This window comes from Eumetopias jubatus, unplaced genomic scaffold (genome assembly GCF_037043125.1).
Source record: "Eumetopias jubatus isolate StellerSeaLion01/CBP00866 unplaced genomic scaffold, mEumJub1_p1.0 scaffold_10, whole genome shotgun sequence".
NCBI lineage: Eukaryota > Metazoa > Chordata > Mammalia > Carnivora > Otariidae > Eumetopias > Eumetopias jubatus.
Genome location: NW_028274816.1, coordinates 124,822,433 through 124,848,014, shown reverse-complemented (window position 1 = coordinate 124,848,014; position 25,582 = coordinate 124,822,433). Strand labels below are relative to the sequence as shown.

At 56.8% G+C, this 25,582-nt stretch overlaps 4 protein-coding genes and 3 non-coding genes across 7 annotated transcripts; 1 reads left to right on the top strand and 6 right to left on the bottom strand.

Annotated features, from left to right (window-relative positions):
- Positions 1-374: 374 nt before the first annotated feature.
- On the bottom strand, positions 375-6,340 carry TRAF4 (TNF receptor associated factor 4). Its single transcript, XM_028109428.2, has 7 exons — positions 6,190-6,340; positions 3,224-3,275; positions 2,523-2,627; positions 2,289-2,450; positions 2,025-2,186; positions 1,778-1,933; positions 375-1,513 (listed from the first exon to the last, which is right to left on the bottom strand). Exons 1-7 carry the CDS (start codon positions 6,330-6,332, stop codon positions 881-883), a joined length of 1,413 nt encoding a protein of 470 aa, XP_027965229.1. The 5' UTR covers positions 6,333-6,340; the 3' UTR covers positions 375-880.
- Positions 6,341-7,001: 661 nt separating this feature from the next.
- NEK8 (NIMA related kinase 8) lies at positions 7,002-16,512 on the bottom strand. The gene is made up of 15 exons (XM_028109435.2): positions 16,443-16,512; positions 13,587-13,792; positions 13,115-13,347; positions 12,799-12,930; positions 12,156-12,364; positions 11,967-12,049; positions 11,704-11,885; positions 11,454-11,604; positions 10,480-10,556; positions 9,992-10,109; positions 9,183-9,333; positions 8,782-8,945; positions 8,518-8,676; positions 8,155-8,313; positions 7,002-7,766 (listed from the first exon to the last, which is right to left on the bottom strand). Exons 1-15 carry the CDS (start codon positions 16,487-16,489, stop codon positions 7,738-7,740), a joined length of 2,100 nt encoding a protein of 699 aa, XP_027965236.1. The 5' UTR covers positions 16,490-16,512; the 3' UTR covers positions 7,002-7,737.
- Positions 16,513-18,825: 2,313 nt separating this feature from the next.
- On the top strand, positions 18,826-20,691 carry TLCD1 (TLC domain containing 1). Its single transcript, XM_028109405.2, has 4 exons — positions 18,826-19,200; positions 19,526-19,608; positions 19,698-19,780; positions 20,184-20,691. Exons 1-4 carry the CDS (start codon positions 19,007-19,009, stop codon positions 20,565-20,567), a joined length of 744 nt encoding a protein of 247 aa, XP_027965206.1. The 5' UTR covers positions 18,826-19,006; the 3' UTR covers positions 20,568-20,691.
- A 431-nt stretch (positions 20,692-21,122) lies between these two features.
- Positions 21,123-25,178, bottom strand: RPL23A (ribosomal protein L23a). The gene is made up of 5 exons (XM_088028393.1): positions 25,073-25,178; positions 24,087-24,270; positions 21,911-22,087; positions 21,368-21,437; positions 21,123-21,185 (listed from the first exon to the last, which is right to left on the bottom strand). Exons 1-5 carry the CDS (start codon positions 25,095-25,097, stop codon positions 21,171-21,173), a joined length of 471 nt encoding a protein of 156 aa, XP_087884519.1. The 5' UTR covers positions 25,098-25,178; the 3' UTR covers positions 21,123-21,170.
- On the bottom strand, positions 21,512-21,576 carry LOC114214047 (small nucleolar RNA SNORD42). Its single transcript, XR_003610319.1, has one exon. It is a non-coding gene; the product is annotated as a small nucleolar RNA SNORD42 (small nucleolar RNA).
- LOC114214049 (small nucleolar RNA Z17) lies at positions 22,170-22,241 on the bottom strand. Its single transcript, XR_003610320.1, has one exon. It is a non-coding gene; the product is annotated as a small nucleolar RNA Z17 (small nucleolar RNA).
- Positions 24,367-24,430, bottom strand: LOC114214046 (small nucleolar RNA SNORD42). Its single transcript, XR_003610318.1, has one exon. It is a non-coding gene; the product is annotated as a small nucleolar RNA SNORD42 (small nucleolar RNA).
- Positions 25,179-25,582: the final 404 nt, after the last annotated feature.

The window sequence follows — 25,582 nt, the reverse complement described above, 5'->3', positions numbered from 1 at the left end:
CTTTTGCCCGTTGTATTAAACGAAGTCATGCATGTAAAGCGCTTGGCAGTGTCTGCCACGTGATAGCTGTTATCATTAGACCAGGAAAGACCCACCTCGGGCAGAAATACTAGTATTCGGTGCAGTATGGAGGCATCGGGGACTCCAGGCTTATAAAATTTTCAGAGCCTGCACCTCCCCCATTTAGCCACCAGTGGGCAGCGGCAGGCAACTGCGTCCTGCACAAAGCCTGGTGCAGCTCCCCTGTGTCCACCAGAGGGCGATCCAGCAGGGCAGAGTGGCAAGCAGCGGCCCGCCTTTGGCCCTGGGCCTTCACAGTTGGGCCCAACCTTCCAGGGCCCTAACCATCCCAGATAAGTCAGGCTGGAACCAAGTTAATAAATACAATTCAGGATTTATTAAAAACCAGGGCTCCCCTGCTGTGCCCTCCTGGCACCAAGTAAATAAATAACCGGAGGAGGCACAGCCAGGGAAAGGGGAAGAGAAATCAGATCTCAAGACAGATTCTTTTGACTACCCCTCACTTTCCCAACCCCCCCCACCCCCCACTATGGCTCTTGGGACGTAGCACCAGCAGGCACCTCAGTCCCGGGAAGAGTGTGGCCGGCACCAAGGCATGTCTTTCTTCCCCGCCCAGGAGAGGAAACAGACCCTGGGATCACTTGTTTCCAAGCCCTTGATGACCCCAAGACCTGCTCCTGCCCCAGGGGCCAGGGCTGAAGCACCAATAGGAGGCACCTGAGGGTGGCAGGGGTAACAGGGGGACAGAACCTAGGCAGCAGAAGAGGCTGAAAGGGGGTCCGGCCCCCTCTCTGGTTTGAGCCAGTTCCTGACTGAGGTCCTATTCCACCCTCCCTTTCTCCGGAAGCCCCGTCTGCACTCAGCTGAGGATCTTTCGGGGCAATTCAACAGAGGCACGGATGAAGACGGCATCATCCCGCACATAGTTTCGCTTGCGGATATCCTGGTGGGAGATGAACTTGGGATAACCAAAGCCCAGAGAGCTCTCATCCAGGGAGCCCCGCCAAGTGCCCGGTTTTTGGAAATTCTTCCAGTTTGGGTCGGGGTGAAAGGTCTCAGTGACGTGCTGTGGCTTGGCCAGCCCAGGGTCACTCTGATCCAGCAGGGAGAAGGTGACACGGCGGGCAAACGGCCACTCAAGGAGATTGTCAAAGGCACCCGGCAGCACGCGGATGTAGAGCGACAGGTGTGTGCCCTCGCCGCTGCCGTTGCCATTGAGGAATGCGGACACCTGCAACTTGTAGCCATACTTGTGCGTGTAGAAGGCGGGGCTGAAGCACTCGAGGTTGGGCTTGGCTTTGGCTTCCTGGAGCCGCCGGCCGTAGCTGCCGATCTTCCAGATGAGCACGCCGTCGCTGCCCACCGACAGCTCCTCCAGCTCCCGCCGCAGCTCCTGCAGCTCCTGCCGCTGCCGGCTCACCAGGGCGCACATCATGGCCAGGTGGGGCTTCACGCTCTCCTCCACGTGCCGTGCCATCGCCAGCTTAGGGCACTGTTGGCAAAACCCCAGGCCGGGGGAGGAAGGGAGGGTGGTTCTCAGTAGGCGCAGGCTCAGGGCGTTGGGCGGGGGGGGGAGCACGGTGGCGGGGACAGGGCTGCAGGGCCCCAGCTCTGACCAGGCCAGACAGAGGGCACCTAGGAGGCGGCGGCGGCGGTGGCCGGCAGAGGGAAGGACCGAAGGCTTCAGAGCAGCCCATCTGCACCTGATGCTTCAATGACCCAGAAGGGGGCGGAGGGAACGCGGAGGGCAGCTCACCCTGTGCTTGCAGCCGGAGTCTTTGAAAGGACATAGCACCAGGGCGGTGCTGCAGCTCTCCTTCAGGTGGCCGGGCAGGTCCTCACGAGCCACCGTGCCCACGCCACACTGGTTGGGGCAGGGCACGGGCAACCTCGGGCACTGGTACTGGTGGCTCTAGGGCCGCAGAGGCCAAGACAGCGGTCAGCAGCCTGACGCCCCGCGCCCGCCCCGCGCCCACCCCGCGTCCGCCCGGGAAGGGCCGCACCTGTATGGTGTCGAAGACGAACTCCTTGGTGCAGTAGGTGCACGGCTGGGTGCGCTTGGGGCACTCGGAGGTGGCGTGCTGGGCCAGCAGGCGCCGCATCATGCGGGCACCGCACTTGTTCTCACAGTACACACTCTCCTGGGGGCACACGCCCTCGTGGCTCTGCGCAAATGCCAGAGGGGCCGAGCTAAGCCATCCCCGGGGCTCCCGGGTGCCCCGCTCCCCCGCGCCCCTCGGCCAGGCCCCCCCCCGCTCCCCCCTCACCTCAAAGGCCTCCCCACTGAAGTCACAGCCGCAGAACTCGCACTTGAGGCGCCGCTTGGGGCAGTCGTGCTGCAGGTGGGCGGGCAGGTCCCGGCGGCTGAGCTTGGTGGGGCAGCGGTTGGGACAGGGGATGACATTGAAGCTGCACGTGTTCAGGTGGCTCTGGTAGGAAAGGAAGCAGTGAGTGCCTGCCAGGAGAGGGGCCGCCCCCCTCGGGCCCCATCAGAGACTCACCTGCAGGTGCCGGAGCGGCCCACTCCAGCGGCAGCCCTCCTCACTGTGGATGCAGCGGATAGCCAGGCCCAGTACCTGGACCTCCAGCTCGGGGTCTGGGTAGATCTGGGTAGACGGGGAGGAAGCGGGCAGGGTCAGAGTGTGCTACCGTCCCCGGTTACCACCCCACCACCCCCCAGACAGGCTAGCTCCACCTTCGCGTCAGTTAACAGGCTCTCCGGAGCTATATTCCCCTCTGTGCCCTGGGATAAAAGGCACAGCAGGTGGTTATCTGCTCCAAAGCTGGATACCAGGGTCCCCAACATGCCTGCACATGACACTCCCTTTGGAGTGGCAACCAATCAGCCTGCTCAGTTCCAGGCAGCCCCCACATCCTCTGCTTCCTTCCTCCTGGTAGAGGGGTCCTGGCCGTCAGCCACGGGTCTGGCTTGCCACCCGAAGGGGAGGGGAGCACTGCTTTTGGGCACAGAGCAGCTCTGTGCACCCCCACAGGCTGGGCATTGTGCCTGCCCTCCAGGGCAAACACTGGCCTCATTTGCAAACGGGCCCGGTGGGAGGGAAGAGGCCCCCTCTGTGGGGGCACAGGATTCCACAGTACTGGGTTGACACTGGCCCTGAGCCGACTGGCAGCCAGCAACCCCAGCCCCCACCCAAGGGCAAAAGCCTGTAACCTGGGCCTCTGCCTGGCACTGTGGGCTCACCTTGGCATAGTCCAAAGGAAGCTGGTCCTCAGGGCATTTGAAGACTCCTTCACTGTGAAGGGGGAGCGGACAGGGTCAGGCTCCAGCTACGGGACGGGAGAACCCAGGCCCCACCCCCCTCCCCCCCTCCCTCCCTCCCTGGACCTGTTCTCAGCCAAACCCCAGAAGATCCTACCTCTTACCCTGGGGAGAGGGGTTCTGGGCCCAGTGGAGGCAGACAGCTGCCTCCGACAGCATTTGGCCAACAGGTGGCAGCTGGTACCCCTCCCCCACAGGAGGGCAGCTGGACTGGAAAAGGAACAGGACACCTGCCCTCCACCCCTGTTAGTTTTCACTGGCTGGGGGGTGACAGGGTCGCGGGGCAGCGATGGACTGAGATTAAGTGGCAGGGCTGCCCAGCCCCCATTAGCGTTCTTGTCCAAGAACCCAGAGCAAAGGTCAGTCTGGGGCCACTTTACCCCATCTCTTCCCACCTCCCATGAGGGTGTGTCTTCTAAAGCAAAAAGGGGAGGCTCACTCTAAGGCACTGTTTACACTCCTATCCAGACCTAAGCACCTGCCTCTGAGAAGGGGCTGCATGCCCCCATTTTGCAGATGAAAGAACTGAGACTCAAAGGTAAAGCAGAACCTGGATTCCACAGCTCAGGTTCTACTACGCTGTACACACAAGAGGCTGGGGCAAGAAAAACCCTCCAGGCAAGCTCAGCCGAGACTCTGGCCACTGCACAGCAGGCGCTCAAAGCTTTCTGACCTTGCACCAATCCCCACCGGGCAGTTAGCACCAAGGAACCTGCTGGCGCACCTCCTTCCACCAACATGGCCTTGCTGACCCTGGCCAGGACCAGTCACACACACCTGGCACAACCTGCACGGCCTAGGCAGGGCAAGGGCTCACCCAGTAGGACTGAAGGCCCTCGGGCATGGCATTCCTGGCAGATCTGAGTCAGGCAGGTGGGAGGCAGAAATCAAGGCGGAAGCGGAAGCCACATGACAGCCCTGTCCATGATGGTACTTTGTAGGACCCGGGTGGCTCATGCCCCAGGTGCCCAAAAGATTTCTAGCACCCACCTCCCCTGACCCCACTACCACCACTAGCCATGCCACCAATGCCAAGAACAATACATGCCCAGGCACTGAAAAGGTGTGCCCGTGCCCACAGGGCAACCAGCCTTCCTGGACCAACCCGAGTAATAGCCCTGGCAGGAACCGGGAAAGAGGGGTGGGCCATGGGGGAGGGGTCTGCTTGGCTGCTTCAGGAATGTGCTGATTTAGTGGTTTGGGAGACAGGGAGGGGGCTAAGGCAAGTCCCCAGGCTTCAGGCAGAAGATTAGCCTGAGCAGCTTGGGGCCCAGCCAGGACAAAGGTTCCGCCAGGGCTGTGGACACCCTTGCTTGCAGGGTAGGGGGTGGTGGTGAGGGACAGAGCCTGTTCAACCACTTCTTTCCTTCGGGGGCCTCAGCTGCACAGCTCAGGCGCTAGGGGAGGGGGGAGGCAGGGGCCGAGACTGCTCCAGGCTGTGCGGTGGAGGCCCAGGCCCAGGGGAGAAAACAGGATGGGGGGAGGGGGCTATGGGAGAGGAAGAGGGGATTTCCGGGAGGGGGAGGGGCAGAAGCTGGGAGAGGGGCAGAGGAGGAGGTGGAGGGAAACGGCCTGACAGCCCCCTCCCCTGCTCCCTCAGTAAGGGTGGGTCAGCTGGGGGGGGCAGGGGCTCAGCTGGCCTCATCTGGAAACCAGAGGGCCGGGGAAGGGCACCGCGGAAGACAATGGGGCTGTGTGTCTGTAGGGGAGTCTGTGTGTACACTGAAGGGAGGAGGGAGAAGGGAGGAGGGTGAGGGAAAAGGAGGAGGGGGCGGCCTAGCCCCTCTCGCAGGAGCATATGTGAGGGCAGGAGCCGGCCCAGGCTGTGGGGAACTGAAAACAAAGGGCCTGCTGAGATTTCCGCCAGCGGGGGGCTGCGGAGCGACGAACGAGGGAGCGCGCTGAGAGAGGGAGCGGGGAGCACCGCAGGCAAGAGCCCCAGACGTGCTCCCTCCCTGCGCCCCTAGCTCCCCCCTCGGCAAACAGCCTCCAGACAGGCGGCAGTGGCGGACCCAGCTTTCCCCTGTGCTCTTGGGCCACGACCTCCCCAGGAGTGGGGGCTCCCTCATCTCGCCCTCCACACACCCGGGCCTGAACAGTTCCCAGCAAAGGAGTTTAGATTCGGGACACCGCAGAGCGCCCAGAACTCAACAGATGCCCCAGAGCCAAGGGGTCACCTGGATCCCTGGTTCAGGAACACCCAAAGTGCGACCCCCCCCTCACGATTTACGGACCACCCTTGGTACTCAAGATCCCCAGGGGCAAGGAGGGACACCGAGCGGTCCCACTGCTTCAGGGCCGATCTGTAGCGTCACAGTCCTCCCACTGTTGTACGACCAAAAGCAGCCCGGGCTTAAATCCCAGTTCAGCCTTTAAGTAACTGTGTGACCGTGGGCAAGTCGCAGCCTTTCTTTGAATCTGTTGTTTCACCATCTGTGAAATGGGAGAACAATAGCTGCCGTTCTCGGATCGTTCTTAGGATCAGAAGAGATTAGCTGGGCGGAAACTCCAGAGGCTTAAGGTACTGTGCGGGACAGAGGATTCTGTCCTCTTCCCTTACAGATTCAAAGTTCAAGGATGAGGCCGCTCCGGCTTTCAGGTGAGGGGGAGGGCCTGCCACGGGTCAGGAAGGGCGTGTTCTCCCACCTCCACCCCTCGGTCAGGCACCGAATTCTTCCGAAGGGCCCCGGGACCCTTCGGATTAGTGCTTGGAGTCCTCCCTCGGGGCCTGACGTCACCGCCATCCCGTGACGTCACGGTGGGCGCCCCTGAGGTCACAGAGCCGCGGCGCAGACAAAGGCCCGGCGTGCCTCCGGCCTGGGCCCCTCCCCACGCGCCGTCCCCCCTCGCCACGGCCACGGCCGTTCCCCGCTGCCCCCGGCCCGCACCTGAGGAACTCCTGCAGGCAGGTGTCGCAGAAGCGGTGGCCGCAGGTAGAAACTTGCACCGGCTCGCGCATGGGTTTCCCGCACAGCGGGCACAGCAGCCGCCGCTTGGGCTTCTCCAGGAACTTGTAGTCGAAGCCGGGCATGGCGGGCGGGCGGGCGGGCGAGCGCCGGGCACGGGCAAGCGGGGCCGGGCACGCGGCGGCCCCACAGCCCGCGCCTCGCTCCGGCCGCGCTCCCGGCTCCGGGCGGCGGCGACTGGCGGCCGCGGCCTGCGCCCAGCCCCCCGAGCCCGCCCGCCGGAAGAGGGGGTGGAGCCGCGCCCGCGCGGTCCTAGCGCCCACCGCACCCAGCTCCCACCCACCTCGCGGTTTCGCGGCGTCGGGGTCGGAGGACCGCCAGCTTGGCGCCCTCCACCGAGCGCGGGCTCCTCTCTCCCTTTCGGAAGAGAGATCGTGGCTCCGCTTCTCCCCGGGGCTCGGGGCGCCCTGACGCTGGATGGGTTGGAGGGCCCCGGCGGCCGGGCTGGGCCGCGCCACAAAGGTTCGCTTCTCCAGAGTCAACAGCTCGGTCTCGGGGGCCACGTGTCGCCCCGGGGCCCGGGACTCCAGCTTGCAGGTGCTAGGCAGCTGAAGCCTGGCAACCAGATCTGGGGAGCTGGGCTGGCGCGGGGAAGCCGAGCTGGGCGCTGGGCCAGAGGAACCTCGGCCCCAGCCTCAGGCTGCGCCCACATTCCTCCCTGGACCGCGGCCCTGCCCAGCCCTGGGGTGTCGGGCCGCCACCCCATCCGCCCCCCCCCCCCCGAAGAGACCACATTCTAGGCAGGCAGCTGATGTTTTTATTGGCGCGATTTCCCAGTCATCTGGAAAACTAGTCTGGCCCAGCCAGCTACCCTTTCTCCCAACCTGCTTTGGGGGAATGGCTGGGGTGAGGGACAACCTTCAGCAGGGATCCCCCTCTGCAGTAGACACTTTGGTGCCCTTGCAGATGCACTCCCAGTCCGCTCAGAAGTTATGCAGCAAATCTATGCCTCAGGATCTCGGAGTGGGGGTGGGTGGGAAGGCTCCCTGTCCCAGGCAATGCAGAAACCAGGCTGCCAGAATGGCCAGTCCAGGCAGGACGGGGCTTGCCCTGCTCCGGAGCTCTGAGCTGCTCTCCCAGGGGGCACCAGCGGCTTATTTTCTAACTGGGCTGGGGGAAAGGGCAGGGTCTGGGTGGAGCCGCAGCTGCCTCCAGCTTTTTTCTGCCAAGACTCTGGAGGCCACCCTGCTTTGGAAGGTTGGGTCGGCTTTCCGACTCTAGCCAGTCTGGACCCTGGGGACACCAACTTAAGAGGGGTGGGGAGAGAAAAGAGAGATGTTGGGGGAACGGGGTGGGCTGAGGTTTATGGGTCCAGGGCCAAAGGAGAGTGGCTGCTTCCCTGGTTCTTCTGCCACACTGAGGCCCCTCCAGGGGGCTGGTGGGGACAGTCTTGCTGCAGGCAGCTGCAGTTTTCAAGCACGTTCCGAGGAGCAGCAATATCAGGGTGGTCCAGGGGTGTATCTAGGTGCCTCACGGTGGAATCGGCTCATCCGTAACCGCTGGAGGGTACAAACGAGAAACCCCTGCAGCCGCCCTGAGGGCAGTGCCTCTAGCAAGGGATACCCACCTCCGCTCCCACTCCCACACTGGGCCCTGGACTCTGGACCCTGACCGGCCAGAAACAGAGGTTCAAACTAAATGGGATTGGGGGTAGGAGAAAGAATGCCTCTGGGCCCCAGGAAGCACTGGGAACAGCCCTTCAGAAGGGCTGACTCCCTTGCCCTCCCCAGGCGGGAAGCTGTTCTTACCCTGCAGCTTCTGCTTTCATTTATCTGGGGGCTTAAGATGTTTTTAGTGCTTTGGGCTGTGACCACTGGGGGATGGGAGTGTGGGCAGGGATGCGCTGGATTAACCCTTGTGGATGTGAGGCGGAAAGTTACAACTCACGGCGGACTGCCAGGAGAGTGTTTCCATGGCAACACGACACAGAAGTCACTGTGTAGGGGTGTGTCTCATCCAGCTGCACTGGCCGAGGGAGTCCAGCATCCTCATCCCTTCTTCCTAGTCGACCTCGGGCCCCTTTGCCCCAAGAGTACACTTCACCCTCTGCCAAAGAGAATCCCAAGGACCGAAACAGGAGGAACAGCTTAGCAAAGCAGCTTCCCTCCTGGATTGCCGTACTGGCCCCAGTAGGAGGTTCAGGAGCCCTGAGCAGGAAACTCCCCCCCCCCCCCGCCTCCACCCAACACACACTGCTCATGGGCCTGCCAGCACCCCTATCGACCCCCATAGTGCCCACTAATCAATCACCTGCCCCAATGGCTACAGTGAAGGCATCCCCACATGCCACCATCGCTATCTTGATATTCTGCAGGCCTTGGACTTGACAGGGTGCCCTGCTGACCCGGCGGGCACTGGTGCCCAACTGCCCATGCTGATTGCTGCCGAAAGTATAGCAGTCACCAGAGGCTGTAGGGGAGGAAAGAGGAGAGGAAGGAAAGGGGTGCCTCAGCTGAGATCCTGAGGAGGCCAGGAGAGTCGACCTGTGGCTTCCTGTGCCTGAGTCCTACTCACCAGTCACTGCAGCTGAATGAGCAGTGCCCAGGTCCACACTGAGCAGGGGCTCCTGGTCGAGGGGTGCAGAACCTAGTAGTGTGAAGCTCAGGGCCTCCTCCACCTGCTGGTGGGGGGCAGGTTCCTCCCCCAGGGAGAGGTGGTCCAGGCCCAGCTTGTTGAACCTTGAACGTGGAGCCAGAAGCCAAGTCCGGCCGATGGTTTGCATAGACCCAACTGACCCCACCAATCTGGGCAAGAGCTGGTCCCCAGGGGACAGATCCCACCCTGGGTTGAACCCAGCAGCACTCTCAGCCCCACCCTCAGTTCGGACCCTCAGTGGAAGGGAGGCCACGACAGATGGAGCATCAGCAGCCAGGGAGGGGGAGCAGCAGGCTGGTCATGCCAGGGGACCCATTCACCTGTTACTCCCACAGGCCAGGGCTCGACCAGGGACAGTGAGGATCATGGAGGAGTCAATGCCACATACCACCCGCTGGGCTTCCTGTCCTGGGGGCATGGACACCTGCTGGGGGCAGCTGTGGGACTCCCTGGTGCCCAGTCCCAGCCGGCCTACAAGGAGAAACCAGGATGGGGCTAGTCTGGGTTTTAGGGTTGGTGATGCCAGGATGAGGAGCAGCCACGGAGAGGAGGTAACCTCGTGAGTGAAGGCCGTGCCCTCAGCTGGAAATACCTAACCTTGGGCCCTCTGTGGCCGAAATCCTACTCCTCCTTATGGCCCTGTTCAGGTGCCACCTCTGTCTCCTCCAGGGACGTCCCATGCCATTCCTTGGGTTCCCACATCTCTGGACCCTGGGGGGAGCCCTGGTGCTGTCTGTCCTTTATTGCAGGGAGATGTCATCCCTCCCCCTACTAGAGTGAGTCTGCCAGGAGGACAGAAGCCCCATGTAAGTCCTCTCTGGTTTCAAACGCCTAGCATGACATCTGACCCAGAGAGGGCCACCGTAAGTACTGCCGGATGAAAGAGATCTCTCATTACGTCATAAGCACCTGAAGGAAGGGACTCCCGTTCATATTGTCTCTGCACCCAGCACAAGGAGGATCTCCTACTAGGTGTGCAGTAAAGTTTTGTTAAATCAAGAAATGAGTGGAATTGGAAAAGAAAGGAGGGAGAAGGGGCCATGGGGCAGAAGGCGGGTATGAAGAGGAACCATTCCCAGTCAGGCGTGTGAGATGGAGCCTAGAGCCTGGAATAGGGTGGAGGGCTTACCACCGTCGCCACGGCCCCACGCAAAGAGTTCTCGCTCAGTGGACAGGGCCAGCACGTGGGACGCCCCACAGGCCACCTGCACCATCTCGTAGCCCAGCAGGGCCTCCACAATGGTGGGCTAGAGAGAGAGGGGAAGCAAGAGAGACTAGGCAAGGGGCCTGGACCAGCTGCCTGGCCTCAGCATCCCGTGGAGGGATGAAGAAGTTGTGCAAATTCTCACGAGACAGCTGTGTCTTTAACTGCCACACATACACCCGCCACACACACACACACACACACACACCACACACACCACACAATCAACCACTGCGGAAGCCTGGTCTTTCTGTACTTCCCTGGTGTTGCCCAGAACAGGTGCAGCCTGGGAGCTAGAGGGACCTGTGGCTGCTGGGGATCCCTGGCCTCCAACTCCAGTGTCAGCTGTCAGATGCGGGCTCCTTGCCATCTCCCCACTTCCACCTCCTCCCCAAGGTACCTGCAGCACCCACCTGGCTGAGGTCATTGAGGCTGCCATGGCCTAGGCACCCATTGCTGCCACTGCCAAAGGTCATGATGATACCTCGGTCTGCAGAGGGGGTTGGTGAGGAAAGAGAAGGGAGAGAGGTTGGGCTGTTTTCCAGAGAGGCCAGTCCATGGGTTGGAGGAGCAAGAAGTTGGAAGCAAAGGCTGGAAGAATGGGGCAGAAAAGGACAGGCAGGGTGTCTCTTCGTGGGAGTTTGGACAAGTAACAGCCTCTGAGCTTTATTTTTATTTTTTAAGATTTTTTATTTATTTATTTGACAGAGACACAGCGAGAGAGGGAACACAAACAAGCAGGGGGAGTGGGAGAGGGAGAAGCAGGCTTCCCGCAGAGCAGGGAGCCCGATGTGGGGCTTGATCCCAGGACTCTGGGATCACGACCTGAGCTGAAGGCAGACGCTTAACGACTGAGCCACCCAGGTGCCCCCCGCCCCCGCCTCTGAGCTTTAGATCGGAGCTTTCCAGATCTGCCACTGAGCCTCCCTCAATTGAGGATAATACACAGTAACTACCTGGCCAGGCCTATTGTGAAGAGTAAAGGAGATTGTGTAAGTAAAGCATCTCTCTCTAAAAATTTTTTTTTAAAGATTTTATTTATTTATTTGAGAGAGAGAGAATGAGGGATAGCACAAGAGGGAAGAGGGTCAGAGGGAGAAGCGGACTCCCTGCTGAGCAGGGAGCCCGATGTGGGACTCGATCCCAGGACTCCAGGATCATGACCTGAGCCGAAGGCAGTCGCTTAACCAACTGAGCCACCCAGGGGCCCTCTCTCTAAAAATTATAAACACATCTTTAAAAAAAATAATAATAAAGCACCTGGTGCAGGCTAACGAGTAGAGAGAAGCATTAAGGAGTGAGCAAATGACAACCAACGAGGGGAGCTGCTCTGGGGGCCTTCTGAGACACCGTGGAATGCCCCAGGATAGTCCCCTGCTGGACTCACCGGTCAGGCAGGCTGTGAAGAGGTCCCCGCAGGCCACATGCTTGATAGTCACGCCCGACTGGCCCTCCAGGAAGCGGGAGACGAACTGGGGCAGCTGCTGCTCCACGGCCCCCGGCAGGAGGGCGCCCCCTCCGGCGCCTAGGGGCGGGGCCTGCGGGAGGCCGGGAGGGCGTGGGCGGCGCCTGAGCGGCCCCTCCGGCCCCGCCCCACCAACCCCGAGCATCCAGCCACCGCCCCCCAGCCTGCTCACCTCCCACAGGATGAGGCGCCCCGAGCGCGTGACGCCCGCCTTCTGCGTGCGTCCGGCTGCCACCTGGACCACTTCTGTGTTGAGCATCGGCAGCCGCAGCGGGGCGCTGAGCCCGCCGCCCCACGCGTACACGGACGACAGCGGTGGCGGAATGGCCGGCCGTGGGTGTCCCCGGGGTATGCCTGCGGGACAGCGCGTCGGACCGATTAAACTGGTGGGAATGGCTTGGCGTCAGTGGGCACCGGCGGTCGGCTCTGACTTACCCCTGCAGCGGGCGCCGGTGCTCCTGCTCCCTGTGCTGCCACCAGGGGCCATGGGTGGCCCGGGGACCAGGGACTTCTCTGCCCTGTGGGTCAAACGGGGGCTTCAGGACACGGACCATTCCTGGCACCCCCGCACGCAGGCTTACTGTGCTCCCACTGGGGGCCCCCGCCCCCACTCCCTGCACAGGCCTCCTCATGCGGACACTGCCCAGGTCGGTGTGAAGGTTGAGGAGGGCGCGGATGCAGAGGGGCTGTGCCATGATGTGGCTGAGCGGCGGCCGCCGAGAGGGCTCCAGGCTGAGCAGACTGAGCACGAGCTGGCGCAGCTCAGGGCTGTACCGGTCAGAGATGGGTGCAAAGGTGCCACTCATGATCTTCAGCACCAGCGCTGGCAGGTTCTGTGGAAGCACCGAGAGTGAGGGTGGCCAGAGCCTGGACCAGGCTCTTGGGAGGCAGCACCTCCCGCCTCCAGGTCTAATGGGGTGGTCAGAGCAGAGCCCCGCACTCAGAACTTGCAGTCTGACCAGGAGACTCCCAGTGAGAGAAACTCCTCATAGGGGAGCTGCAGCTATGTCCTCAGAAACCCTAGGGGGTTGGGAGAACTCACATCTTGCCCTTAGGAGGGTCCCTAGTCTGGTGCCCTCAGGAGTCCTCAGTTTCATGGGGGACCCAAGTCTGAGGGAAGCCACAGCCCTGCCCTGGGGTAATCTACCAGTCTGATGAGGGAAACAACTCAGCCAAAATAGACGAAACACAGAAGTGGCTGGAGCCAAGGACTTCCAGGGGAGGGAGATAGGAGTTTCCCAATTGTCTCTTTGGGGGTATAACTCACCGCGGCTTCAAAGGCCCTCTTGAGACTGGCCAGCTCATAGAGGACACAGCCCAGGGCCCAGATGTCACTCTTCTGGTTGTAAGGCTTGCCCTCACACAGTTCAGGGGAGATGTAGCATGGGGTGCCCACCACCTGCAGGAGGGAAGTGGATATTATAGCTCAGGGGAGGGAAGGCCCTGTCCGAGGCCCACCGGAGACTGCTTCTCCCTGCAGGACCACCCAGCCAGGGGCTAAGGGGCCAAGGTCTTGGGGAGGGAGGGGGTTGGGATGCACAGTGAGCCTTGGCACCCTTGAGGTCCCCTCTGTGCCCAGGCACCGTGTAGGCCTTGCTCTTGCTACTAAGGATCTTGGAGATGCCGAAGTCACCAATCTTGACAACCATGCGGTGTTTGTCAAGAAGGATGTTTTGAGTCTTGAGGTCCCGGTGCAGGATGAGATGGGTATGCACGTGATGCAGCGCGAGCAGGATCTGCACAAAGAAGTGTAGGATGGTCTCCTCCTCCAGCAGGGAATTACAGCGCTTTTGGATGAACTCAGCCAGGGTGCCACCTGCAGCCACAAGAAACTAGTTAAGCTCTAGGCTTTCCCATGCCTGGCACTCTCCTGTTGAGAAACTACCAGCCCAGACAGGACAAGGGCCTGCCAGCCTCACACAACTGGGGCCACAACTCTATACCTCTGACCCTCAGTCCAACCCGTTCTGAGGAGGAAAGCTGGGTGATCTGTATCTGCCTGTTCCAGAGGTGAGAGGTCCTTGGAGCCAGGCCAATGCAAGGAGGCTGGCCCACCTGGTGCATATTCCATGGCAATCATGAGGGCCTTGTCCTCCAGGAAGTTCTCATAATACTCAATGACATTGGGGTGGTTGAGGAGCTTGAGGACCTGGCACTCATTTTGGGCTGCCTGCCGCTCTTCTTTGGTCATCTGCTCCACTGGGATCTGCTTGATGATCACCAGCTTCTGGTCAGCCTTGCGCAGGCACAGGTGCACAATCCTGGGGACACAGAGCACAGGGGTGGGTCCCAGCTGAGCCTCCAGCCACACATCAGGCAGGGCAGACCTGGTCACTGGATGTTCCTTAGGAGAGGGGAAATAGGCACAGAGACTAAGAGGTCAGCTAACTAAATGTGTAGAACACCGAATTTAAGAAAAGGGAGAACTAACCACAAATACTGTGTGAGACCTTGGGCAAGTCATTTAACCTGAGGCACAGTGAAGTTAGTCTTGATCTTCCTAAGTTCCCATAGGCTTTGGAGTTAACCACCTAGGTTCAAATTCTGGCTCTTCCTCTTACTACTTACCTGGTTTGGGATTATATGACATTTTCATCTGGAAAACAGAATCAATTTCCCTGGGTTGTTGAGAGGATCAAATGAGAAAATGCATGTAAGGCACTTAGCATGGTGCTTGGCACATAAAAATTGTTCTAGGCGTGGAAGCTGTAGGAAGCTGTATTTTTTTTTAAGATTTTATTTATTTATTTGACAGAGAGAGACAGTGAGAGAGGGAACACAAGCAGGGGGACTGGGAGAGGGAGAAGCAGGCTTCCTGCCGAGCAGGGAGCTCGATGAGGGGCTTGGTCCCAGGATGCTGGGATCATGACCTGAGCTGAAGGCAGACACTTAATGACTGAGCCACCCAGGCGCCCCCATACTATTATTTTCTTCCACCTATGGTCAGTGGCCATAAACGCAGGGTCCTTGTTCTCCTTCACAACTATATCCCCAGAGCAGAGACCTGTATTTAGCACATAGTAGGAGCTCAATGAGTATCTGCTGAATGAATGGACTGTAAGGTGATCATCTAAGTATCAAATTCATATTTCCAACTCAAACCTCTCCTCTGAGCCCCAGACTCATACATCTAACTACCTGCTTTGCTTTCTACCTGAATGGCTTCCAAGCATCCTAAATTTTTTTTTTTAAAGATTTTATTTATTTATTTGTCAGACAGAGAGAGCGAGAGTGAACAGCACAAGCAGGGGGAGCTGCAGGCAGAGGGAAAAGCAAGCTCCCCGCTGAGCAAGGAGCCCGACGTGGGACTCGATCCCAGGACCCTGGGATCATGACCTGAGCGGAAGGCAGCTGCCTAACTGACTGAGCCACCCAGGCATCCCGCATCCTAAATTTTAAGAAATTCAACATAAGGGCGCCTGGGTGGCTCAGTCGTTAAGCGTCTGCCTTCGGCTCAGGTCATGATCCCAGGGTCCTGGGATCGAGCCCCGCATCGGGCTCCCTGCTCCGCGGGAAGCCTGCTTCTCCCTCTCCCGCTCCCCCTGTTTGTGTTCCTGCTCTCGCTGTCTCTCTCTGTCAAATAAATAAAACCTTTAAAAAAAAAAAGAAATTCAACATAAAACTTTTGATTTCTGCCCCCAAACCCTTTCCTTCCTCAGTCTCTTCCATCTCAGTTACTGACACCATTATTAAAGTCAGACACCTGAAAATCATGCCAAAATCTTTCTTTCATTTCACACTAACATATCAGTAAATCCTGTTTCCACCTCCAACATATTATGAACTCAACCATCTCTGACCGCTGCTATAACCCTTGACCAAATCATTATTTCTTGCCTAAAGTACTGCAGTAGCCTTTAAAATGGTGCTTTTCGGGCGCCTGGGTGGCTCAGATGGTTAAGCGTCTGCCTTCGACTCAGGTCATGATCCCAGGGTCCTGGGATTGAATCCCACGTCGGGCTCCCTGCTCCTTGGGAGCCTGCTTCTCCCTCTGCCTCTCTCTCTCTCTCTCTCTGTCTTCCATGAATAAATAAATAAAATCTTTAAAATAAAATGGTGCCTTTCACTTGTCATCCTCAAATCTAAGTTCCACACGGCAGCCAGAGTGACATTTTAAAAATGCAAAATCATATCAAGACCATTCATTCTGCTTAAACCCCTTCCCTTTTACACTTCAAATAAATTCAACCTCTTTACCTCAGCCTATTAGGCCATCATCTGTCCTCTGTGACAATCACGTTTTAAACTATTCTTCATATATATATATATAATTCTTTACCTACTACATACTACATGACCACTACATTCCAACTTCACCAGTCTTTTTCTCAGTTCCTTCAATACTCTGAATTCTTTCTTTCCCGCGTGAGGATATGCTGCTTCCTCTGCTTGGAAAGCTCTGCCTTCACCTTCGGATTTCTGGTTTTCATTCCTCAAGTCTTGGCTTTAAACTTCACCTCTCAGAGAAATTTTCCTTGACCCCTCCCCAAGTAAGTACCCCCGGTGTATGCCACGCTCGCAGCTTGTTAATAACTGCTTTAATATCTTGTTTATTGTATTATTTTACTACAGTCCGTAAGCTCCGAGAGGGAAAGACCACGCCTATTTTGGTCTTTACTGTACAGTCGGAGCCGAGAGCCTGACCGGTATAGTTGGCACTCAATATTTGTTGAATGAATGAGTCAGGAATCAAAGAACGGAACTCTGGGGAGGCGCACAGGCTTGTCGGGGGCGGGACCTCGTTAGAGGCGGAGTCTCCCAGCTGGGCCCGAGACCGGAAGCCTGGGCGGGGCTTTCCGAGCGGGCGCTCACGCCTCGGGGCGCGGCTAACAGGGCAGCGAATTCGTGGTCAGAGTTGGGGCTCATTTTCCCTCTGCCCGACCAATTCCATTCCCCAGATCCCTGGCTCACCCGAAGGCACCTCTCCCCACCACTCGGATCCGCTCGTACTTCTCCATCTTATTTCTGAGTCACATTTCCGGAACCCCCCCCCACCCCCAGGCGCAGCGCGTGCGCGGACCCGCCTACTCTAGGGCCACGCCCCCTACGCTGCAAGATAATTGCGGGGTGGAGCAAGTGAGATGGGTGTGGGTTTCAGCTTTGCATCTCTCTTGCGCTGTTTACACAGCCCTTGCAGCCCCCGCCCACGGTTGCTTTTTCAGAGTCCCAGAAATGGGGTTTTATGCCAGTTCTTGGCACGCTTGGCAGGTAGAACGGTACCAGCCATTCCCTGCACACGTGTTCGCCTCCGGCCCTCACAAGACTTCCTTAGAACGGAGGGGTGCCCTGCACAACCAGTGAGGGTGAAAAGCAAGGGCCAACCTCTCTCAGCCCACTTTAAAGATTTTATTTATTCGAGACAGAGAGAGCAGGAGAGGGGGGAGAGGAAGAGGCAGAGGGAGAAGCAGATTCCCCGCTGAGCCGGGAGCCCCAGCGGGGCTCCACCCCAGGACCCTGAGATCATGTCCTGAGCCGAAGGCAGGCGCCCCTCTCCCCCCACTTCTTTGCGCACTAGTGACACTATTTGGGAAGGAGAGAGCGGATTCTCATTGGCACGCAAATGATAAACAGCCAAAACTGTACCGAGAGTATCAGCACTCTCGGTCTGTGGGGCAGGGAGCAGGGTTAGTTTCGTGTTTGCCTAGGGAGGGACCGGGGAAACACCAAGCCGTGCACATTGATTCACCTAGGGAGGAGGAAACTCCAGGCTGTCCCAACAAGTGAGCACCGCTCTCGTCATCACCCCCACCACCCCCCGCCCTGCACACACACAACTTTGCCGCATGTAATCCGTCTTCAGCCCTCAACTATAGGGAGAATCTCCTTGGTGGGGGGGAGATGAGAGGGAAGTGGACCACCATTTGAAAGCATCAGAGAGAAGAGGAAGGAGAGCTGTTTGACCGATGTGGGTTCAAGGCTTCTGCCTAAACGTAGGGGGCTGGTTAGTGCGATTGTCTAGGGTCTTGACCGGAAGTGAGTTTAATTCCTGTTGTCTCCCTGTGCCTCCTGCTCTGTTCGAGCTCCATAAAAACTCAGTTAAGGAGCGAGAGGATGGTGATTAGCAAAGAGACAGCGTCTCTCTTTCTGAGTGAGGAAAGGAGTGTTTATGTTCTGTCCCGCCCCACCACTCAAAAGGGTACTCAAACCTGCCCAAGTGGAAAGACCACTAGAGGGGCCCCACGAGGGGCCCTCGGTCGTGGCTCAGGCTTCTGTTGGCTGAGGAACAAAGCTGCCCTGTGAGCAAAGGGAAGCGCAGAGAGGAAAAACCTCACAACTCGGGACACTCGTGCTCTCACCTGGAAACCTGCCGGGCCGTGGTTGACACAGGAGCCCCACAGGGGTTAATATGTAACCTTGGAGCCATCAGGGGACGCAAACACCCAAACCTCTTGGTCCCTCTAGCTTTCCCTCCCTCTCGCAGCATCTTTTCCCTAGCCCCGCCTCCCCTCCCGCCCCACTACCGTCCTCTCTACCACCACCCCAGCCTCGGGTCCTCAGCCTTTCCCCCTTTCGCACCTCGCGAGTTTGGAGGCGGGAGGGGATCCCGCGCCAAGGTGGGGATAGGCTGACACCTAGTGACCACGAGCTGCAACTGCTCCAGGCCACTGTCCTGAAGAGTAAGGGTCACCACAGCAGCCCGGGCAAATCGGCGGTCTTCCTCGTGCCAGACTCCAGGGAGCCAGGAGAAGAGCTGGGACTGAGAGAGTACTGTGACAGCCGCTCGGCCCCAGCAGCCCAAGAGCGGGCTGGGAAGAAGGGTGATGGATTAGTCGACCCTTTCTAGGCACCGAGTCGATGCGGGGCGCCTTAGAAGCTGATAACATGCCCGTCTCTGGCCTGAAGAAGCTAGAGATCCAGTGGAAGAAGAGGGTATGGGCGGAGACCATTATCGAGGCGGGGCTCGGACCCCTCCCCAGGATCAGGGCTAAAGGACGCGGGTGTGCGACGGGCCCCGCCCCGCTCTGCCCAGAAAGGAGTTGAGGGCGGAGAGACAGTTCTCTCAGTACCCGCCCAGGCTGGGGAGCCGGTAGCCCCGGGGAAAGTGCGGACGCAGGTTAATGAGGCCAAGCGAGCGAGGCGGGATTCCGTCGGCAGTCGGGAGGCGCCAGCGAGGGGTGCCGCGGCGTCGGCGCCCCCCAGGAGAGCCCCCTTTCGCCCGAAATCCGCGGAAGCCAGGCGGGGCCCGGAGGCCCCCGGGAAATGGGGCTCTGGCCCTCCGTGCCGCCGAGGCGCCGGAGGGGCTGGGGCAGGCGGCAGGGGCGGGGCGGGGCGGGAGTGGCTGGGGGCGGGGGCAGAGGCCCGCGGGGAGGAGCCGGGAGGAGTACAGGGGCCTAGAGGGCAACGCGAAAACTGTGTGAGGCTGGCGGCCGGCGGGGAGTCGGCGGGTGTGGACTGGCCGGAGAGGAGCCCCGCTCCCGAAGCAGTCCGACGAGGTGGCTTAGGAGGCAGACAGACAGACTGCGGGGAGGGCCAGCATGCCCCCACTGCTGCACCCCGCCCTGCCGCTGCTCCTGGGCGCCACGCTGACCTTCCGGGCGCTCCGGCGCGCGCTCAGCCGCCTGCCCCTGCCCGCACACGTGCGCGCCGACCCCCTGCGCACCTGGCGCTGGCACAACCTGCTCGTCTCCTTCGCGCACTCCATTGTGTCCGGGGTCTGGGCGCTTCTGTGGTGAGTGAAGGACTGGGGGAGTGAAGGTGGGTGGCGGTGGGATCCCACGTTACTCGCCGCATCACTCTCTGGCATGCTCAGGCCTTGCAGTTTCACCTGATTCCCTGTTTAGAAAGCTTTCCAACTAGGGCGGCAGAGGTCCCAGGGGAGGGGGGAAAGCTCATCTGGGAACAGGGAGACACCTGGGTTTCAGCCAAGCCTCTCCTCACTTCCCATAAAGCCAATAGCGCAAGCCCAGATTCCCCGGGGACCGGGAGGGGTAATGGGGGAGTAGAGGGTCCTTGGGGATGCGGAGATGTTGAGAGACGGCCTTCTTCCCTCCCAGTCTATGGCAGACCCCCGAGATGCTGGTGGAGATTGAGACGGCATGGTCGCTTTCTGGCTATCTGCTTGCATGCTTCTCTGCAGGTAGGTCTTGCCCAGAAAGTAAGTAGGTGCGGGAGCAGGGAGCTTTTTGTTCAGTTCCTTTCATGACCTTTTTCCATCACCCCCGCTAGGGTATTTCATCCACGACACGGTGGACATCGTGGTTAGTCGTCAGACACGAGCTTCTTGGGAATACCTCGTTCATCACCTCATGGTAAATGAGCAGGGGATGTGGTGTAGGCCTCGTGCTAGCAACCTGGTCTCAGCCCTTTCTGAACCTGGGAGGTAAAGACCATCTTTCTTAACCCCGTTTCCAACCCGTGTTCTACATCTCATGCCAGGACACTGAGGGTTGGCAGTTTCTGTGCCCTTGGTGAGTAAATTTTGGAGGCTGGCGATCCATGGCCTTACCTATTATCTCCTTGAACAGACTGGAAACCCCACCCAGAGCCAGAATCTGTGGGCAGGGAACAAAATTTAATCATGTTGAATCCACATTAAGCTATAATCCAGAAGGAAGACAGTAAGGATGGATTTCTCAGCAGTCATTCCCACCAGCTTTCAGGAAAGCCATGGTATCTGGGTTCCCTAAACACGTTATCTCCCTTGCCTTCTAGGCCCTGGGTGCCTTCTTTTCAGGCATCTTTTTGAACAGTTTTGTCGGCGGGGGAGTCCTAACATTGCTGGTAGAGGTCAGCAACATCTTCCTCACCATCCGCATGATGATGAAGATAAACAATGCCCAGCACCTCCTCTTGTACCGGGTCAACAAGTATGTCAACTTGGTCATGTACTTTGTCTTCCGGCTCGCCCCTCAGGCCTACCTCACCCACTTCTTCCTGCGTTATTTGGGCCAGAGGACCCTGGGCACCTTTCTGCTGGGTAATCTGCTCATGCTGGACATCATGATCCTCATCTACTTTTCTCGCCTTCTCCGCTCAGATTTCTGCCCTGAGCATGTCCCCAGCCAGCAACACAAAGACAAGTTTTTGACAGAGTGAGAGGCGCAGAGCCTGCAACTTGTGGCAAGAGCAAACACAGCCAAGAACAGCCTCACACATATGAGAATTAGCCCCAGGCCTGGGGCATCCTCTGCACCTACTATTGAAAATGCTAATGAAAGCACTCCTCTGAAGTCCTTGTCCTTTCTTGGGCAAGGGGTGAGGGAAGCAGACCAACCGGTTGGACATGGTAGTTGGGTGTGGGGACAGGTGCTATGAAAGCCAGCCAGCCCACACTGTCCTGAAGTGGATGCTAATGAGAACTTTGTGCACTGGTTTTCTACAAAGCCCCTTCCAGATAAAAGGAGGGATTCTTGTTTGTTCCCTTACCCCCATGATGGTGGCAAATTGTAGTTGTCCTAGGACAACGAACTCCAATCTGGTAACAAATACCTGAGCTCCCAATGCCAGGATTAACAAGCATGGGGAAGTAATAATGCAGAATGTTCCAACAGGGTAAGTAGACCAAAGTCTTGCCCAAGCCCTGTTAACTTAAGTGTGTGTATACCATAGTATGGCCTTCCCCAAAGCCCAACCAGAAACCAACAAAGAAACACAAATGGTGAAAAAAATTTAATTTAGATTTAGCCAGCTGGACTCAGTTTAGATGATTCCAATCTGAAAAACAAAAGGGGAGCTTTGTTACTGGGAGCTGAAACGTCATGGTTAAAAAGCAAAATGAGGTGAGGGTAAAGCCTATTAAGGATGGAGGGTGAGCCTATTAAGGTCAGGTTTTGGTTACTAGCAGACACATCACTTGGACCCAGGTGGTAGATGAGTGGATAGCAAAGGAAGCTTACTTTGTTGGCAACATCCAAAGCATCATAGTCAGGAGCCAGTCGAACATATGCCTTCTTCTCTCCATCAGGCCTAGGATAAAGGAAGTCATAATTCCTCCTACCCTCACTGCCCCCAAGCCCTCCCTTTTCCCCCTAGTCTTTCTGGCACATCAGTGGTTCCCTTATTCATGTCATTCTTTCCCAGATAGTGACTTTTCCATCATTTGCACAGGAGGCTAGGGATGCCACCAAACCACAAATGAAGCCAACTCCCCTTTGTGGGGAACACCACAGAACATTTTAAGACGTAAGTCCAGGTAATCTGACATAAACTGTGTCTTACTCTAAGGCCTGCCTGTCTAGAGGTGTAGGGAATCAAAATGAACACCAACACCATACATCAAGTCCTAGAGGCAGGAGGGCTAATGTGTCCTCAGAAGTCCGTATTAGATACAAAGGACTAGAATTACAGCAGAAGCTGCTCATTTCTTAAGGCTCACACACTGTGAAACCTACTTCTGACTCCATGCAGGTTTCCGGGCTCTTGACCGAGGCCCTACTCACCTGATCAAGGTGTTGACCTTGGCCACGTCAATGTCGTAGAGCTTCTTCACAGCCTGTTTGATCTGGTGCTTATTGGCCTTGACATCCACAATGAACACAAGTGTGTTGTTGTCTTCTATTTTTTTCATGGCTGACTCAGTGGTCAGGGGGAACTTGATGATGGCATAGTGATCAAGCCTGGGGAAGAAGCAAAATGGTATCGCCTGGGTCTGATAAAAAGGATAGGCCCTCTTTTAGAGCCCAAAGCCAAAAGAGCCCAGGTGCATCAGACCATGAGGTAGCAATCATTTTTGTCAGACTTTGGTCGCTAAACAGTGTCATCATCTGCACCTTAAACTTAGGGATCTAGGAGCAGAAACCTGTGCACTTTCTTCCCCTTGAAGGGCTTTATTTTTTTTTAAGATTTTATTAGAGAGAGCACACAAGCACATGCACAAGAGCGAGGTAAGGGAAGAGGGAGAACCGGCCTCCCCGATGAGCAGGGAGCCTGATGCAGGGCTCCATCCCAGATCTCTGGGATCATGACCTGAGCCAAACAGACTGAAGTACTTCCATCGTTCAAGTGATTTAAAGATCATCTGAGTTCCAAACCCCCTTCATTCTCTGACTTCAACATTTTTTTTTTAAAAGATTTATTTGACAAAGAGACAGCAAGAGAAGGAACACATGCAGGGGGAGTGGGAAAGGGAGAAGCAGGCTTCCTGCTGAGCAGGGAGCCCGATCCCGAGCCGAAGACAGATGCTTAACGACTGAGCCACCCAGGCGCCCCAACATTTTTTTTTAACGATTTGTCAGAAAAAGCACAAGAAGGGGAGCTGCAGGCAGAGGGAGAAGCAGGCTCCCTGTCGAGCAAGGAGCCCAATGTGGGACTTGATCCCAGAACCCTGGGATCAAGACCTAACCGACTGAGCCACCCAGGTGTCCCTTGGCTTCAACATTTTGAATGGCAAACTTCTGGAAGAAATTTGAGACTTCAGAGGTTAAACAAAAAACAACTTACTTCAAAAGCATAAAGCTAGACTACAGAATCTTAAAACCCAGAGTAGAGTTCCAAAGAATGCTGGTGCTTCACTATGAGATTTAACACACATTTCTGCCCCCATTGGTTGCTGAAAACCGGTTTTGAGGACCACTGATTTAGAGCAACTTTTATTTACAGTCCAAGTTAAACTTACAGTGGCTTGACCACACCTACCACGCAGCTTTCCCCGAAATTTAGAAAAACAAGTCTCTTTACGTGGACGCTATGTTCCTATCTTAAAGCTAGACATCAGGTCTCAACTTCTCCTGACATTAAATCCCAGGTCCAAACGGCGGTAAAAAGTGGTTTCCTCCCTGGACACTCTTGTTTTTTTTTTTTAAGATTTTATTTATTCATTTGAGACACAGAGATACAGAGCAAGAGAGCATGAGCAGGGAGAGAGGGAGAAGGAGAAGCAGGCTCCCTGCTGAGCCAGGAGCCCGATGTGGGGCTTGATCCCAGGACCCTGGGATCATGACCTGAGCCAAAGGCAGATGCTTAACCATCTGAGCCACCCAGGTGCCCCCTCCTTGTCTTTTTCTTAAGAAGCAGTGGGAAGTGGCAGTTACTACTATTGCTCTCATCTGTGGCCCCCCCCAAGGTCAGTTTTACTACTACTAGTGTGGCACCAAAACACTCAAGACCCTAAACCTTTTGCCCATTTCCCCCTATTTCTTTGAGTGTAAAGACTTGAGAGTAAACGAGAAGAACCTTTTATACACTGTTGCAGGCCTTCCCTGTCCAATACATATTAATAAGTGTCCTTATCAATCTTGAATCATCCCACGCTGTCACTCTCAAGGACTATTCCCTACAGCAATGAATAACTAAACCTGGAACTCCAAAACAAACAAAAAAAAACATTTAAACAAAGTAGTACTTTACACTCCAAGAAAGCAGAATTTTTAAAACCCTGACCATATATGAAGCATTAACCTAACAATTAACCTTAATAGTCACTGAGCTGTTTTAAACAATTCTTGCCAATGTTGTAAAAACATCTCCTCTTGTTCTTAAAGAGGGCATTAACAATCTTTATCACACTCCCCTTAGAGACGCACACTAGGTACCAACAAGAATTTGAGAAGTCATGCCGTAGGTTTGGTAAATTTCCAAATTACCCAACATCTTTTCACGGGAAAGGACAGTACTGACTTGTTTCTCCTGGGGGCGCTCTTTCGAGGATATTTGGGCTGCCTCCGCAGACGCAGTGTCTTGGGTCGTCGGAACGTAGGTGACGTGCGGATTTTCTTTTTTTTGTGACTGTGGACGCCTTTCAGCACTGCTTTCTTGGCCTTCAAAGCCTTTGCTTTGGCTTCGGCTTTGGGAGGGGCAGGGGCTGAGAGAAAGAAAGAAAGAAAGAAAATGAGGGCACGGGACTCAGAAACCAATCACTTCCGTCCTCAAAACCCCTAATGGGCGCTCCACCCCACACGTGCATCAGTGGTTCCTTTGAAGACATCACAAGTCTCAGGTTAAAATTTTTCCATCATATGCACGATACTGGGGCGAACTCAGAGAGTAACTTCAGGAATACGACGAAGAAAAAAAAGAACTAGCAATGATCCAATGCTTGATACTTGACAAGATGTGTGCTAGTGGTTTTAGCTACCTATATAGCTCTAACACGAGGGGGGAGAAAAAAGGAAACTAAGTGGAGGACTTTAATTTTTTTTTTTAAAGGTTTCTTACTTTTTATTAGAGAGTACAAGCAAGGGGAGCGGCAGGGAGAGGGAGAAGCAGGCTCCCCACCGAGCAAGGAGCCCAGTGCGGGGCTCGATCCCAGGTCCCCGGGATCATGACCTGAGGCGAAGGGAGACGCTTGACCGTCTGAGCCACCCAGGCGCCCTGAGGACTATAATTCTTTACAGGTCTGGAGATATGGAGCTCCGGCCTGTGGATGCGAGTAGTTCCCCAAAGCCAACAGTCTGGCGGCCCCCGACAGGTGGTGCCGGCCGGGCTTGCCGAGGAGCCGAGCCCATGCGGCTGGGCCCACGCGCATCTCAGCGTGCCGGAATGCGAGAAACAGCTCCGGAGTAGACACCCCAAGGCTTAGCCCAGCCGCTCTCCTCCCAGTTCGTTCACTCCAAGGGTATCCCAAGCCAGGTAGTTGTGGTACTCTCCCCAGCCCCAGCACAAACCTTCCTTCTTAGCCTTCGGCGCCATCTTCGTAAAAGGGATTTCCAAGGCTCTTTTCCAGGGGCTTATAGAGCAGAGTCCCACCAAAGACTCGCGATGTTTTTTATTGAAAAAGCTGATTGGATACTCTGTAGCGCGGCGCCCTCTGGGAATGGTAGTTAGGTTTGATTTCCTCGCGAGAGTGATTAAGCATGCTCCACCTCTTCCCTCAAGGGAATCTAAAGCTTCTTGGGGGTTGTAGTTTTTTTTGAGACACGTGTTTATTTGCGGCGGCTGGTGGATGTGGACGGTGTAGCTAACTGCCGTCTCGTCTCGTCCTGAGGGCTTCCCATCTTGAGGAAAGAGTATTCCAGTTCCAGGAGACAGTAACACTGAAAACTGGATTGAATATAATTAGGTTGACTCAGGGAGAGTGAAGCAAAGCTCTAGAATGTTAGAGCAGAAATTGTCTGGTCCAGGGGCTCCTGGGTGACTCAGTCGGTTAAGCGGCTATCTTCGGCTCAGGTCATGAT

What these genes read in the sequence shown, in the direction of transcription:
- TRAF4 (XM_028109428.2), bottom strand. Translation starts at nt 6,332, where the DNA reads ATGCCCGGCTTCGACTACAAGTTCCTGGAGAAGCCCAAGCGGCGGCTG. An exon ending in TTCCTTTGGACTATGCCAAG is followed by an intron (nt 2,628 to 3,223) that starts GTGAGCCCACAG and finishes CCGTCTACCCAG; the next exon opens with ATCTACCCAGACCCCGAGCT. An exon ending in GGCCGCTCCGGCACCTGCAG is followed by an intron (nt 2,451 to 2,522) that starts GTGAGTCTCTGA and finishes CTTTCCTACCAG; the next exon opens with AGCCACCTGAACACGTGCAG.
- NEK8 (XM_028109435.2), bottom strand. Translation starts at nt 16,489, where the DNA reads ATGGAGAAGTACGAGCGGATCCGAGTGGTGGGGAGAGGTGCCTTCGG. An exon ending in AGAGGGCCTTTGAAGCCGCG is followed by an intron (nt 12,365 to 12,798) that starts GTGAGTTATACC and finishes GTGCTTCCACAG; the next exon opens with AACCTGCCAGCGCTGGTGCT. An exon ending in TCATTCAGCTGCAGTGACTG is followed by an intron (nt 8,677 to 8,781) that starts GTGAGTAGGACT and finishes CCTCCCCTACAG; the next exon opens with CCTCTGGTGACTGCTATACT.
- TLCD1 (XM_028109405.2), top strand. Translation starts at nt 19,007, where the DNA reads ATGCCCCCACTGCTGCACCCCGCCCTGCCGCTGCTCCTGGGCGCCACG. An exon ending in GGGGTCTGGGCGCTTCTGTG is followed by an intron (nt 19,201 to 19,525) that starts GTGAGTGAAGGA and finishes CTTCCCTCCCAG; the next exon opens with TCTATGGCAGACCCCCGAGA. An exon ending in GCTTGCATGCTTCTCTGCAG is followed by an intron (nt 19,609 to 19,697) that starts GTAGGTCTTGCC and finishes CACCCCCGCTAG; the next exon opens with GGTATTTCATCCACGACACG.
- RPL23A (XM_088028393.1), bottom strand. Translation starts at nt 25,097, where the DNA reads ATGGCGCCGAAGGCTAAGAAGGAAG. An exon ending in GCCGAAGGCTAAGAAGGAAG is followed by an intron (nt 24,271 to 25,072) that starts GTTTGTGCTGGG and finishes TCTTTCTCTCAG; the next exon opens with CCCCTGCCCCTCCCAAAGCC. An exon ending in AAGGTCAACACCTTGATCAG is followed by an intron (nt 21,438 to 21,910) that starts GTGAGTAGGGCC and finishes CCTTTATCCTAG; the next exon opens with GCCTGATGGAGAGAAGAAGG.